At 38.9% G+C, this 13,755-nt stretch overlaps 1 protein-coding gene across 1 annotated transcript; it reads left to right on the plus strand.

The window, feature by feature from the left end:
* Window positions 1–4,116: 4,116 nt before the first annotated feature.
* Window positions 4,117–12,196, plus strand: LOC102919360 (killer cell immunoglobulin-like receptor 3DL1). The gene is made up of 4 exons (XM_076564292.1): window positions 4,117–4,186; window positions 8,711–8,995; window positions 10,106–10,411; window positions 11,785–12,196. Exons 1-4 carry the CDS (start codon window positions 4,117–4,119, stop codon window positions 12,111–12,113), a joined length of 990 nt encoding a protein of 329 aa, XP_076420407.1. The 3' UTR covers window positions 12,114–12,196.
* Window positions 12,197–13,755: the final 1,559 nt, after the last annotated feature.

Consider the following 13,755-nt stretch of genomic DNA (forward strand, 5'->3'; position numbering starts at 1 on the left):
TCAGAAATATGAGCACTGAAAGACATGCTTTGAGGAAAGCCTTCCTACATGTCAGAAATACACACAGAAGGACTCTTCTGTCTCTCCTAAGAGTCCAGCCAAGATCAATTGAAAACTAAATATTTCAAGAAGGAACTGTTCTTTTGCCTTTGGATTAACAGATACAGAAATATGTGGTCAGGATATCAGAATGCACCATCCTGTGCATTCTACTCTATCACAAATATCTTGTCTGTTTTGAACACACACAGACAAGAAGCTAACTGGGCTGAGGCCATATTAACATCATGGCCACACAGGACACCAAACTCCTGCCTCTCAGTGAGTCCTGAAATGAAAGTTAGCAAGTAATACAGGGCTTCCACAAAAGCTAGACCTTCTATTAACACCAAGACTAGCTAATTGTAGTAGCATCCAAGGATACTGTACTCTCCTTAGCGTTCCACCAAGGTGGCTATACCTGGGTATTGAGCTGTGGAACTTGGTTGTCTCTATTCAACCCATGATATATCATCTGGGTTTCATGATGACAATGGGATTCTGGAAAGGAGACACTGAGGGACAAAATACCTTAAGGGTGGCTCTCAAGACTGTGCTTATATTGGATATAAATGCTTATGGATATACATACCAATATGAGAGCTAGAGCTAGAAAAAAAGAAAAGATATACAGACAGACAAAAGTAGATGACCTATAAAAGAAAGATAATTGATAAATAGATAACTGAAAGATAGTTTGATATATAACAAATACATAAATGATTGAATGGCAGATGTGTTGATTGATTGAAGATGACAGGTAAACATGATCAAGTGATAAATAATAGCTACATAGGTAGGTAGAGAGAGATGATAGATGGTCAGTGTTTCAATCCATGAGTCATCTCCCAAATACCGAAGTAATTGTTTTTAAAACTAGTCATTGTGGACACATTGAGCCATTTATGGTCAAGAAGCGTTACCAGGAAGCTATTGCTGATGTTTCGGCATTTCTAAAGGTAAAGGATGGAAACTGTGTTTAGCTTCTTCATGACCACCATGAAGCACAGTGACATTAAGTGTGAAACAGTGGCACAAATATCTTAGTGGCAGATCACAGCTATCTAACTGGACTCAAGTTCTGCTCAAATACAGGAAATATGGCCTGGTTCTGGAAATCTACCCAACTACCCAGAGCTAGTGAAGTCTTTGACCTTGGAGAAATCTACAACTGCCACTTTACTAAACAAGTTAATTCCTAATTGCATTCCAAATATCACAGTATTTTCCCTTGCACCCATTGATAAATCTAACTCCAACATCAAAATAAACTTTGTTTAGCCTCAAAAGAAAACACTATTCCAAAAATGGAAATAAATACAAATATAGATAACATGTAATTGTACAGATTACACCTCCAGCAGACCCATCTACAACAGATTTCCTACAACTAAGGCTGAAGGAACATCAAGTAAGAAATGGTGGAAGGATTGTGAGAACCAGTGGAAAAAGAGGCTTACTGTGAGATCTCATTTCCTCAGAATGTGGTCAACACTAAAATTATATACATATAATAGCATTTTACAGATTAGTCAGAGTGTGTTTCATAGTTAGAAGTGTGTGTGTGTGTGTGTGTGTGTGTGTGTGTGTGTGTGTGTGTGTGTGTAGATACATAAAGGTAATTAAAGGTAAAGATGTATTTGAGTTTTTAAGTTCGAGATGAAACAGGGACAGAGTGGGAGAGCAATGAAAGAGAAACCATGATAGAGGGAGACATCATGGGGATAGGGAAAAACTGGGAACTAGAGAAGTTCCCAAGAATCCGCAAAGATGACTCCACCTTGGACTACTAACAATAGTAGAGAAAATTCCCCAACTAGCCTACCCTGGTAATCAGATTGGTGAATACCCTGTCATCATAGAGCCTTCATCCATTAAGAGATGGAAGCAGATGCAGAGATCCACAGCCAAGCACCAGACTGAGCTCCTGGAGTCCAGTCAAAGAGAGTGAAGAGGGATGCTATGAGCAAGGGGCATCAAGATCATAATGGGGAAACTTACAGAGACAACCAAACCAAACTAGTGGGGACTCATGAACTGTGGACCAAGAGCTGGGAGCCTCCATGGGACTGGACTAGGCTCTCTGCAAAAGCAAGACAGTTGTGTAGTTTGATCTGCTTAAGAAGCCCCCTGACAGTGGGATTAGGATCTATCCCTGGTGCATGAACTGCCCTTTGGAGTCCACTGCCTGTGGTGGGACACCTTACACAGCCTTGGTGCAGTGGGGCTTGCACCTGCTTCAACTGAGTGTATCAGGCTCTGCTGACTGCCTATGGGATGCCTTGCCTTGGAGGAGCTGCGAATGTGGGGTCTTTTAAGGGGGAAGGCTAGGTGGTAGAAGAAGGGAGGAGAGTAGTATCTATGGTTGAAATGTAAAATGAATAGAAAATTTCTTTTTTTGTAATTGTAACTCTTTTTTATTTTATAATTAATTTAATTTTACATATCAGCCATGGATTCCCCTGTCCTCCTTCCTCCCACCCCCCAGATTTCCCTCCAAATTCACCCCCTATTCCCACCTCCTCCAAGGCAAGGTCTCCCCTGGGGATTCAGCTCAGCCTGGTAGATTCAGTTGAGGTAGGTCCAGTCCCTCCTCCCTGCACCAAGGCTGAGCAAAGTGTCACAGAATAGGCCCTAGGTTCCAAAAAGCCACCTCATGCACTAAGGACAGGTCCTGGCTCCACTGCCTGGGGGTCTCCTAAATAGCTCAAGCTCATCAACTGTCTCACTTATCCAGAGGGCCTGATCCAGTTCCATGGGGGCTCCTCAGCTATTGGTTCACAGTTCATGTGTTTCCACTAGTTTGGCTATTTGTCCCTGTGCTTTTTCCAATCATGGTCTTAATATCTCTTGCTCATATCATCCCTCCTCTCTCTTGCCGATTGGACTCCTGGAGCTCCATCTGGGACTTGGCCGTGGAGCACTCCATCTGCTTTCATCAGTCACTGAAAATTTCTTAATAAAAAAGATGTATTTCAGAGAACAAAATAGCTATAAAGGAAAGATTGAGAAGAGTAAAAGCAAAAGAAATGGTAGAATTATAATTTATTTGAAAACATATACTAACAAAAACTTTAAGTTTAAACATGTAGAGTAATATATAAAAAACATAACAATGCAATAAAATATAGGAGATATTAAATACTACATATACATAGTACATTCCCAGAGTGTGTAGCCTTGATTCAAAATCCCATTTCCTGGCAGTGTCTTTCAGGTTCTTGTCCTCTGACAGATTCTTGTAGAAATACATCATTAGAATATTGATGTTTCTTATCTCAGTTCACTATTGTGTATTTAATATGTCCTACCGAATTAAAGAATTAGTGGTGTAGACTCAAGAACTAGGGTTATAAAATAATAATGTTTATAAAAATGCAAAAAAACTTGTAGAATTAAACATTCTCAGAAATTTCTATCTCAATCATTAAAAAATGAAGTGGAAAAACACAGCATAATAAATATGTATCTGGGTGTTTGGGTAAAGAATGGTGGGTGCACAGGGCTGTAGAGATCACACAGAGGTAAAGAGTGTGCTCTGCACTTGCAGATGACCCAGTATTAGATGCCAATGCCTACACCCGAGGCTCACAACTGTGAGACTCCAGCTGCAGGGGATCCTATCAATGCCCAGTTTGGGCCTTCCAGGCACCAGCACTCACATGCACATACTCACACACACATGTATATATTTGCATAATTTAAAATGAATTTTTTAAAAGAATATGAATGCTACATCTTTAAAATTTTCAGTTAAAACAAAAATATACTTGCTTTATTTCTTTGATTTTTGAAAATAAGTGGAATTTTATTATTCTAAAAATCTACACAATCAAGTAAAAAATTGAATAATTATAACCTAACATTGGATTACTACAAGGATGGTTATTTTGAGTGACACATTAGGATTGCTGTTATAATATGAATAGTATTCATTCAATATGATGCACAGAAAACCAGAGGAAACATTGAGTCTCAGATGTAAAAAGCTACAGCATGTAAACCTTTAGTACCATAATCAAATTTGATTATTTGAAATAAAAAGCGGTGGGTCCAGGATGCAACTCAGTTGTAGTCATGGTGAATGCTGTGGCTGAAGAGCTGAACTCTGAAGAATTCCAAGAAGCTGTGGGCCTCCAAGGCCATGGTAAAGGGGGAGCATTTGCAAAGCCTCGTAAGGCAACATGCACCTTTAATCCAGGCACATGGGATGCACTCTAAGGCGCACTTTGATTTTAAAGCCAGCCTGGTCTACAAAGTGAGTTCCAGGATAAACAGGGCTACAGAGAAACTCTATGTGGAAAAAAATTCAATAAACGTGGGAGTGACAGCGGATGTGCTCTGTTGGTCAGCTTTCCGTGCTGTGGTCAGGTAGATGCTTTGAGCCTCTCACAACATCCTGTAAGTTTTATTCTGGCTCTACCTCTTGTCAGCTGAAGCAACACCATGCTGTCTCCACTCCCAAACCTTGTGTGTACTGGTGAGTTCTCCGGGGAATGAAGGGTGTTGAATACCAGAGTGGAAATGCCGTTCTGGGAAGCTGGATCCATCCTCTGCAGAAACACTGACTTCCATGGTGGATTTCGGTTCCTGAGTTCATCTTAACTAAGTGAACTACGATTCTACTCTACAGAGGCCCAACAGGAAAGGGGAGGGTCATATGGATACACTATTGGAAGGAGATGGATCATCCAGCATGACTTTTTCTTTGCAGGCTTCTTCCTAATCCTGAGGACATTGACAGAAGCAGGTGGGTCCATCCTTAAAACTTTGAGATACTACCCATCCCAATACATAGGTTTCATTCTAACATGAGAGCACATATCACAGGGTGTTGACTGGTGGCTTCTGTGAGTGACTCCTTGGTGAGTCTTCTGAACTTCTGAGTTAGGATCCAAGGAACCAGTCTCTCAGGTCTCTCCCAGATACTCTCTGGCACTGTCCCTGGCAGAGTCAGGCATCAGCTTTGATCAATTAAATTTTTTTGGTTTTTCAAGACAGGTTTTCTCTATAATTCTAACTATACAAGAAGTCACTTTTTACACTAGGCTGCCCATGAACTCAGGTATTTGCCTGCCTGTGCCACTCAACTGCTATGATTAAAACAGTGAGCCATTACACTTGGCAGATAATCAATATTTTTAATTAAAATAATCTTCCCCCTTGCCATGTTCTAAAATGACCACCTCCACATATTTTGAAATTTGGTGTAATAATTTATGACTTTTTAAATATGTGACTCACTTGACAACCATTGAAGTTGTTATTTTTATCTACACACATCTATGCTACAGATAGAATCTGTGCACCACTGGCACACTATTGCAGCTTCTTAGTTTGACTTGCTTTCAGTGAGAATATTTTACTTTTTCCACATGAAGATGTTTTCATGCAACTCATTAGCAGCCTTTACATTTAGTTTGAAAAACTCCACAGAATTTCCTGTGCTTGTGGTGATGAACTCTATCTCCTAATCTTTTTCTGATAAATTCATTATGTCTATTTCTAAAGCACAGAGTTGCTGACATTTGTAGGCAGGTTTTTCTTTTTTCTACTCACCTCATCGAATAAATCATCCTGGTCACTTGGGCCCAGAAATCTTTACTCAGTTGTATACCATTAGGTGTGTTGAAAGTTGTATACCATTAGTCGTGTGTTCTTTGCTTCATTTATCATTCTGATTTCAGGATCTCTTGTGATAATAATGTGCTCTGTGATTGTGATTATTTGGGTTGGATTTCTTTTGTGTTTCTTGAACTTCTTGGACTTGACCATGTTCATTTTATTCCAAGTTTCAACAATGTACTAAACTTTTCTCTATGATTTTTTCTCTTTATTTTTATTAGCTCTCTCATTTCTGTCTTTTTGTTAATATTTTATTGAATTTCACACAATGTATTAATTATATTCACCCCCTGCCTAGATTCATCCTAGTTCTAACCCCCCTATACCCAAGAAAACCTCTATATTCCTTTACCTTTTCTTGAATTTTTATGACTGGTAATTTGGTATTGGAATGATATTTAAAAAATCTTGTCATTCTTCTTCATTGAATTTTAATTCAGTTTTTGTATTTACTCATTAGATTACATAATGCTTGACATAAGCACACTCATTCTCCTATTGTATCAATATACTATTGAAACATTCTATTAACTTTTTAAATTTTTGCATTTATTTATTTATTTATTATACTATGCCACAAGTGTGGAAGTCAGAGGACAACCTTCTGAATTTCATCATGAGAGTCACAGCAATCAAATGCAGAGAGTCAGATATGGCAGTAAGACCCTTTTCCTATTTAGACATCAAGATGACCCACATGGTTTTTCCAACTCAGTAGTTGTGATCTTGACTTAAGAGGGATGTTGCCAAAATATTTATCATTGAATGATTAACTTCCAAATTTTATAAAATATTCTAGACGGTTCCTTTTTAAGTTATATCATGTCTTTTTAGTTTATAAAAAGATTTTGCCATTTAAATTTAATTTCTTGAGATTTTCATAAATGAGTACTATATTTGCATCATTCCTAGCCATTGGAATATATCAAAAGAACTTGACATCTTATGCCATGGATGCTTTCCATGTCATGTTCTTTGCTGCTCTATTTTCAATAGCTAGGACAAGGAAACAAACTGAATGTCTTTCAGCTGATGAATGGATGATAAAAATGTGTCACAGATATATTGTCGAATAACAATGAAACCATGAAATTTTCAGAAAAATAAATGGAACTATAAAATATTTAGCTGAGATAACCTCGACCCAGAAAAAAAGTGCCACTTGTTCTCTCATTGGGGATCATAGCTCCAAATATTTATTCATAGTTTCTTATAATTCTATCACTTCATTAAAAATACTACTGTGCATTATTTGTTGTGGGCTTCATAGGCCTTCCTTTCCTCTGTGTTTACTTCCAACGTCTCACCATTGTTCTCTGTCAGGTTTGACTTCTCGGATTTCCATGCTTAAGTTCTGACACAAACACACCTGCATAGTGAAGAGAATCACCTCCTCTGCACATGCAGAAGTTCTTTGGTTGTAAATAGACCTTTACTATTTAGTGTAGCCTGAAAAAGAAGTTGGACAAATTGATTGCAATTCTGAACTGGATGACCTTGATGTCAATTTCTGTTGTTTGACTAATTTGCATCTTCTGTTTTGAGATCAGATATTGTTGTCACCTGGGCTTCTGGTTCAGTAAGATCACTGACCACACTCCACAATCAGAGACAGTTTCTCACTGGGTCCATAATCGCCTCTGCCAGGACAGTGTTGCAAGATGCCCTCACTGTCTGGAGTCCATATTGTCTTTACTGTAGTGTTTTGTTATTGTCTCTTTCATTAGGAACATCCACTATGTGAATACAAAACATAGACCAAGATTCATGGGCTGTCAATCGTGAGTCCAAACCCTTTTCATCACCATGTGATCCAAGTGACAGACCAATTGTATACTCTCAATGTTCCACATGCAAGGAGTCTGGAAATGGTGGAGAAACTATATGTCTGCCTCTAACTTATCACTTTCAGTGTAGGAAAATGAGCAAGCAAGTGGCCCAAGTGGAAGAGCAATGCTAGACTGTCAATGTTCCATATATGTGCAAGAGGTCTTAAATGTTGGAGAAACTGTATGTCTGCCTCTAACTTATCACTCTTGGTGTGAAAACGTGAACCAGTTTGACCTCTGTGAATGAAGCTCTGTACAAGAGTACAGAAGGGGCAGAGTAGTTCAAAGGCTGTTTTCCTCTGTTTTATTGTAGATTTTTTCAATTCTGTGGTCATATGGGACAGCTCATCCTCACCCCTGAGGTCTGGAATAATCACAATGTAATTCTAATCTTAGTATTGTTAGACTTCTAGAGTCAGTGAGGATGAATCAAGAGCATTCCTTTTCTGCTGTCTTAGTGACCACAATTCCCATCTGTTATCTTACAAATGAATCTTTTTACTCTAGCATCTGATGTAATTTATTTTTAAGTTACAACTTTTCATGACCAGATCTACTTTGTTATTTAACACTTACTCTAGATTCTCAGTTGACATATCTTAGCATAGAAAGATAAACCATAGATATGTGGTAGTTGGGGACACTCGTTACATGAAAATGACCCTATTGTGTTTGAGACTATCCTTGGTAACATACAACACATGAAAATCTGCTCACCCCATAAATGAAGCCCATGACAGACCAAGCTGATTGCATCAAAGTTTAAATAGGTGAATTTATGCATTAAATGAGATTACTGATAGAAGTATGGATGAGGGGTTATTAGCAGAAGCAAAGGTTGACTCAAAAGCATTACTGAAAGCACACCTCAATGTAGGTGATTATCAAGAAAGCCAAAACCAGGGAGCTCTCTGCACAACTTGCAGTGAGATAAACAGGTGTTAAATACCTCCACTTAGAATTCAGCAAGTCCTATAGCTTACTGTTTCTACAGAACTGGGAAAAGCTGATGAATCTTGCAAGTTTCAGCTTTCCAATATATATGATGTTTGTTTACCTCCTGTATCCCCTGATCATTTCAACCTCTCACATTGAAACACGGATGCTTCAGTTCAGAGAAAATGGTTGTATAAATGACCCTGAAGAAGTGAACATTGACACTCAGCACTCAGGAATAAAGGGTAATCATTAAATTTTTTCTGTGTATCTTTCTGCAGGAATTCATGACAAGCCTTCACTGTCTGCTTGGCCAAGCCATGTTGTTACACTGGGACAGTATGTGGATCTTAAATGTGACTATCATAAGGAGTCTTCCATGTTCAAGCTATACAAAGAACTTGGACCTCCTATCCCTCAGTTCCATGACAGAATATTCTACAAAACCCTTCTCTTGGGTCCCGTGACAACGGAATTTGGAGGAACCTACAGATGCTATAATTACAATCATCAGTACCCTAATGAACTGTCATCACACAGTGACCCCTTGGAGATCATAATTTCAGGTCAGAGATCATAATTGGAGTGTAATTTCATCCCCCCAGAGTTCCGCATGCTTGAATTTTCAAGTTTTAGTCAGAGTCTCAGCATTATAAAGGAATTTTCAACACATAGAAATGGGTCCTATGGTGGACACAACATATACCCAAGAACATGCACTTTCTTGTGCCTAAGCCTTCATGAGTGTTACGGCAGTGTTAAGGAGTGTTGTGTCACAGATAAATTGGGCTTGAAGATGGAATTCAGACATTAACAAGTTGACAGCAGGATGGGAGAATGTCCTGAATTATCCTGACTCTGTACAACCACAATGGCTCATATACCAAATAAGGAAAAGGCAGTTGTGGGCAGAACAAAGTGTCATGAGGGAGATGCCCTACTGCTACTTCTGACAGTGGAGGACAGGTCCAAGTGCTAAGGATGCTTGAGACCTTAGAAGCTGGAAGGGAAAAAGTAATGGATGCTTCCCTACTGATACCAACAGGAACATATCCCTCTAGAAAACTGATTTATTCTGTTTGGGCTTATTTCAGAATTCTGATCTTCACAACACATGTGCTCTTTTTAAGAATATCATCTGTTATGGTAGTGACTGGAAATGGATACAGGAATCCACATCAAGGGAAAATTAAGAACTGGGCAGGGATATGCAGAGAGCAATAAAACCCGATTCATAATGCATCTAGATGTTGGAGGAAACAATGCTCATGATGCCAGATCTGGAATACCTTTTGAACTTTGAACCATAGAGAAGGCCAGAAGAGTTGTCCTAATACCTACCTTCACTACAATTTCCCTTTTCTTGCCATTTAGTATACTTCGTTCAAAGTAGTATTAAAAGGTCTCATGATGGAGCATGACACAGGAACTGTGGTAGACAGTATCTGCAGATACATTCCACAGCAAGCCATTGGGGAAATATTGTGCTGGTACTAGAGTCACAGAATTGGAAAGTGTCCAGAGAATGATGGAGAAGTCTGTGTACAAAGCTGACATAAACAGAGACAGGACACTGGGACACTGACAGGAAGAACAGGTTAAGGGGGGAAAAACATAGATTTTTTTTGATACGTAGACTGGCATCAGGTTCATACTCACAATATCCTTATTCCTAGGAATCTACAGGAAGCCTTTCTTGTTGGCCCTACCAACTTCCCTGGTAAAAGCAGGAGAGAAGGTGACCCTGGAGTGTCATTCAGAGATTATGTTTGAAGCCTTCATTTTGACTTCACATAGAAAGAAAATAATAAAGACTTCTTTTAAGCTTTCTGCAGAATCTCATCTTGGGGGATCCCATGGCAACTTCTCAATAGGTCCTGTGACACCTGACCATGCTGGGACTTACACATGCTATGGTTCTTACAATCGCACACCATATGAGTGGTCCAAATCCAGTGACCCTGTTGACATAAAGATCACAGGTAAGAGGGTATTACCTGCTCATCAGCTCTGTGTGATACAGAGCAGTTATTCTATCGATTGGAAGTTCTTGGGGGTCATGAGGAAGATGAGTATGGGAAATGTAGAGAAAGGCAGTCTCAGTGAGTATATTACTGACATAAACAATTAAAATGGAGACACAAGAACAGACCATTTGTTATATCATCTAGCACAGATACAGAGAGGTCAAAGAAGTCATAACTAGAGGTAAAGTGAAAGGGACAACTTGGTGAGCTTCATATGAGTCAGAGACAATGATGTCTTTCTACTAATGTTTAAAGGCCTTAATAGTTCAGAAATTTGTTTTACTTCTACCTCCATAAGACATCTGTCGGAAGACCTAGACATATCATGTGTCTGACCTGAGTTTATGAGTTGGTTAGGTCTGGTTCTTCATGAGTCCTGAGACCTTGGTGCAGATGACAGACATAGAATTTCTGTGTTGATTAACATTCTTCCTTTCTTGGGGTTGACTGATTATTCATCCTAGAATAGCTTTGCCTTAGGAAATTCAATAGGCCACCAATCGCTGTTTGTTTTCTACATCTCCAAACTGTTTTCTGTCCATGTTCCAATTATTCAGACATTCTAGGGTGGCTGAAAAAATGCTACAAGGCTGTCCTCTGGAAAAAGGTGGAATACATATGCCATGGAAGAGGAAATGGGGTAAAGGACCAGCTAAGGTGGTACAGGTGAGGGAACCAGGAAGAACTGTCTGAGGAAGACTTAGTGAAGTCCATTACGTTGCATTCTATTTAAAACAAAATAACAAGTGCCTCTAATTAAAAGAATTGATGACAAAACATTTGAAAAAACTGAAAGGACAAAATAGAACAATTGGAAAAGAAATGGAATCAGGGGAAGTTCATGGACAAAAGAGAATAACAGCACAAATATGATCAACATTACATATAGAAATATATATGGAATAGGACTTAAAAAGAATCCATGAAATCATTTAATATATTTTAATTTCAAGTTTTTAATGAAAACAAATACACCAATACATTATATATACAAGAAAATGTCATAAGAAATTAATAGCTATATGAAATTAACATTTGTTAATGAAAACAAACTTACAAACACAGATGGTATGAACCAATGCATATAGAGGCAGACACTGGCAAAATATAGTAGAAGGTAAGATGGAGAGGGGGAAAGATCAGAAAATAGAATAAAGGAGAGATAAAGATGGGACAGAGAGAGTGAGAGAAACAGAGAGAGACAGAGGGAGACAGAGAAACAAAGAAAGAGAGAGATCACAAACCAAGAAGTAGGAGAGAGAAATGAGGAGAAAATAAACACTGGTAAGGAGCAGCCCCTCTAAATGTCTCTGCCTCCTTTCTTCCAGGTTTATACAAGAAACCTTCTCTGTCAGCCCTTATAGACCCTGTGGTGATGTCAGGAGAGAACATGACTTTGTCCTGTGTCTCTGACATTCACTTTGACATGTTCCATCTGACCAGAGAAGGGGTGACTCTGGGGCAGGGGCTGCCTGCAGTGCAGAGCCACAATGGGACATTCCAGTCCAACTTCCTTCTTGGACTTGTGGTCCAGGGAAGGACCTATAGATGCTATGGCTCTTTCAAAAACTCTTCACATGCATGGTCATCCCCAAGTGACCCCTTGTATCTTCTTGTCCCAGGTAAGAAATTCTCATATATATCTCAAGTCTTGTGACTAAGGAAAACTGAAACCATGTCTGAGAATCACTCTCCTGATGAGGGAGAGAAATTTTCATAAGAAAGTATGAAGGAGTTCTGGGAGACGTTTTGAACATATAAATATATATAAACATATATATATATATATATATATATATATATATATATACATACATAAAACACATACATATGTGTATGCTATGGTGTATGTATATATATGTGTATATATATATTCCAAAAAAGGACTCAGTAAGCTTGTGTGTGTGTGTATCAATATATACACACATATAACATCAATAATCAAAGAAAAAGAAGATATCAATTTAAGGATGGTGGAGGCGTGGGAAAACTTGAAGGAACAGTACCTGTGTGGGGCTATAGATTTGAAAGCAAGAGGGAAAGGAATATAATTATACCTAATTAAAAACTTTTAAAAAGAGAATTCATGTTTGATAAAAAAAAAATATCAGATTACAAAATGACAGAAAGAGAAATTCCCATATAATCTTTATTCTGTTTGGCCAGACCCACTGAGACATCTGTGTATCCATGCAGGTATAAAGAGGGGTCAAGACAGACTCATAAGGGATGAATTTGGACCGGTTTGGCCAGGTCAGAGATGGAGCAGCCCTTCTAATCTCTCACACATATAGATATCTCCACAGTACTCCTATTGAGTCATCACAACTTGAAATCCAAGGACAGAGTAATACCCTCTAATCAAACTACATAAAGGCATCCTATAACCCATAAGGCTCAGAAATCATGGGTAAAGTGAGTGCTGGTCACTGGCCAACTTCAAAGAAGTTTCCATAAAAGACAGAGAGCATCACTGACTTATCTCTCTCTCCTATTACCATTCTTTAGCAAACTCATCCAGAAACTGCCCTTCTTCTACAGAACCAGACTCCAAAACTAGTGAGTAAATGATTCCTCTTCTCTATTGTAGAAGCTTAGGCACCAAAATCTCTTAGGTTCACATGTTGTCTCGTCTGTCCATCACACAGCTCTGTAGTCTTAGCTTTGTCATTGCTTCTCTGATTCTCAAATTCTACATGACAAGATATTTAGGGGCAGTGTGGGACCTTTATGGACTAACCGTCTCTAATTTCTGCACCTGTGACCCCCTACAAGTGAACAGGGGTGGAAATTTTGCTCCCTTCCAAATAACAACAAATTGCTCACTCTAGCTCTGTTCACGTTGGAGAGGAGGTGATCAGACCCGAATAAGGAAGGAAGGAAGGAAGGAAGGAAGGAAGGAAGGAAGGAAGGAAGGAAGGAAGGAAGGAAGGAAGGAAGGAAGGAGAAGGGAACATATTACAAGGACACTATCTGTGATAAAATGGCCTTGACTTCATTTTTCCTTTTTGAAGAAGTTAATGTTTGGTTCAGTGGTATTGTAGGTGTAAAAGTTGCAAAGTTTATTAACTGAGCACTGACACGAATCTCAGATTCAGACACTGAACACATAAGCTGTACATTGTGTCCTGGCATTTTCTGACAGTGGCATAAGATGGATGAGATGGAGCACTCATGTACAAGTCACATGAAAAAGAAGCTGTAAGAGATAAAAACTGGGCTTTCATGTTTATCTAGTGTGACAAGTTTCAGGAAAGCTGCAGATTGGCAAAGAAAGTGCATTAGTACCTTCCCCCTGC

The sequence above is a fragment of the Peromyscus maniculatus genome, chromosome 1 (assembly GCF_049852395.1).
Source record: "Peromyscus maniculatus bairdii isolate BWxNUB_F1_BW_parent chromosome 1, HU_Pman_BW_mat_3.1, whole genome shotgun sequence".
In the NCBI taxonomy this organism is placed as follows: domain Eukaryota; kingdom Metazoa; phylum Chordata; class Mammalia; order Rodentia; family Cricetidae; genus Peromyscus; species Peromyscus maniculatus.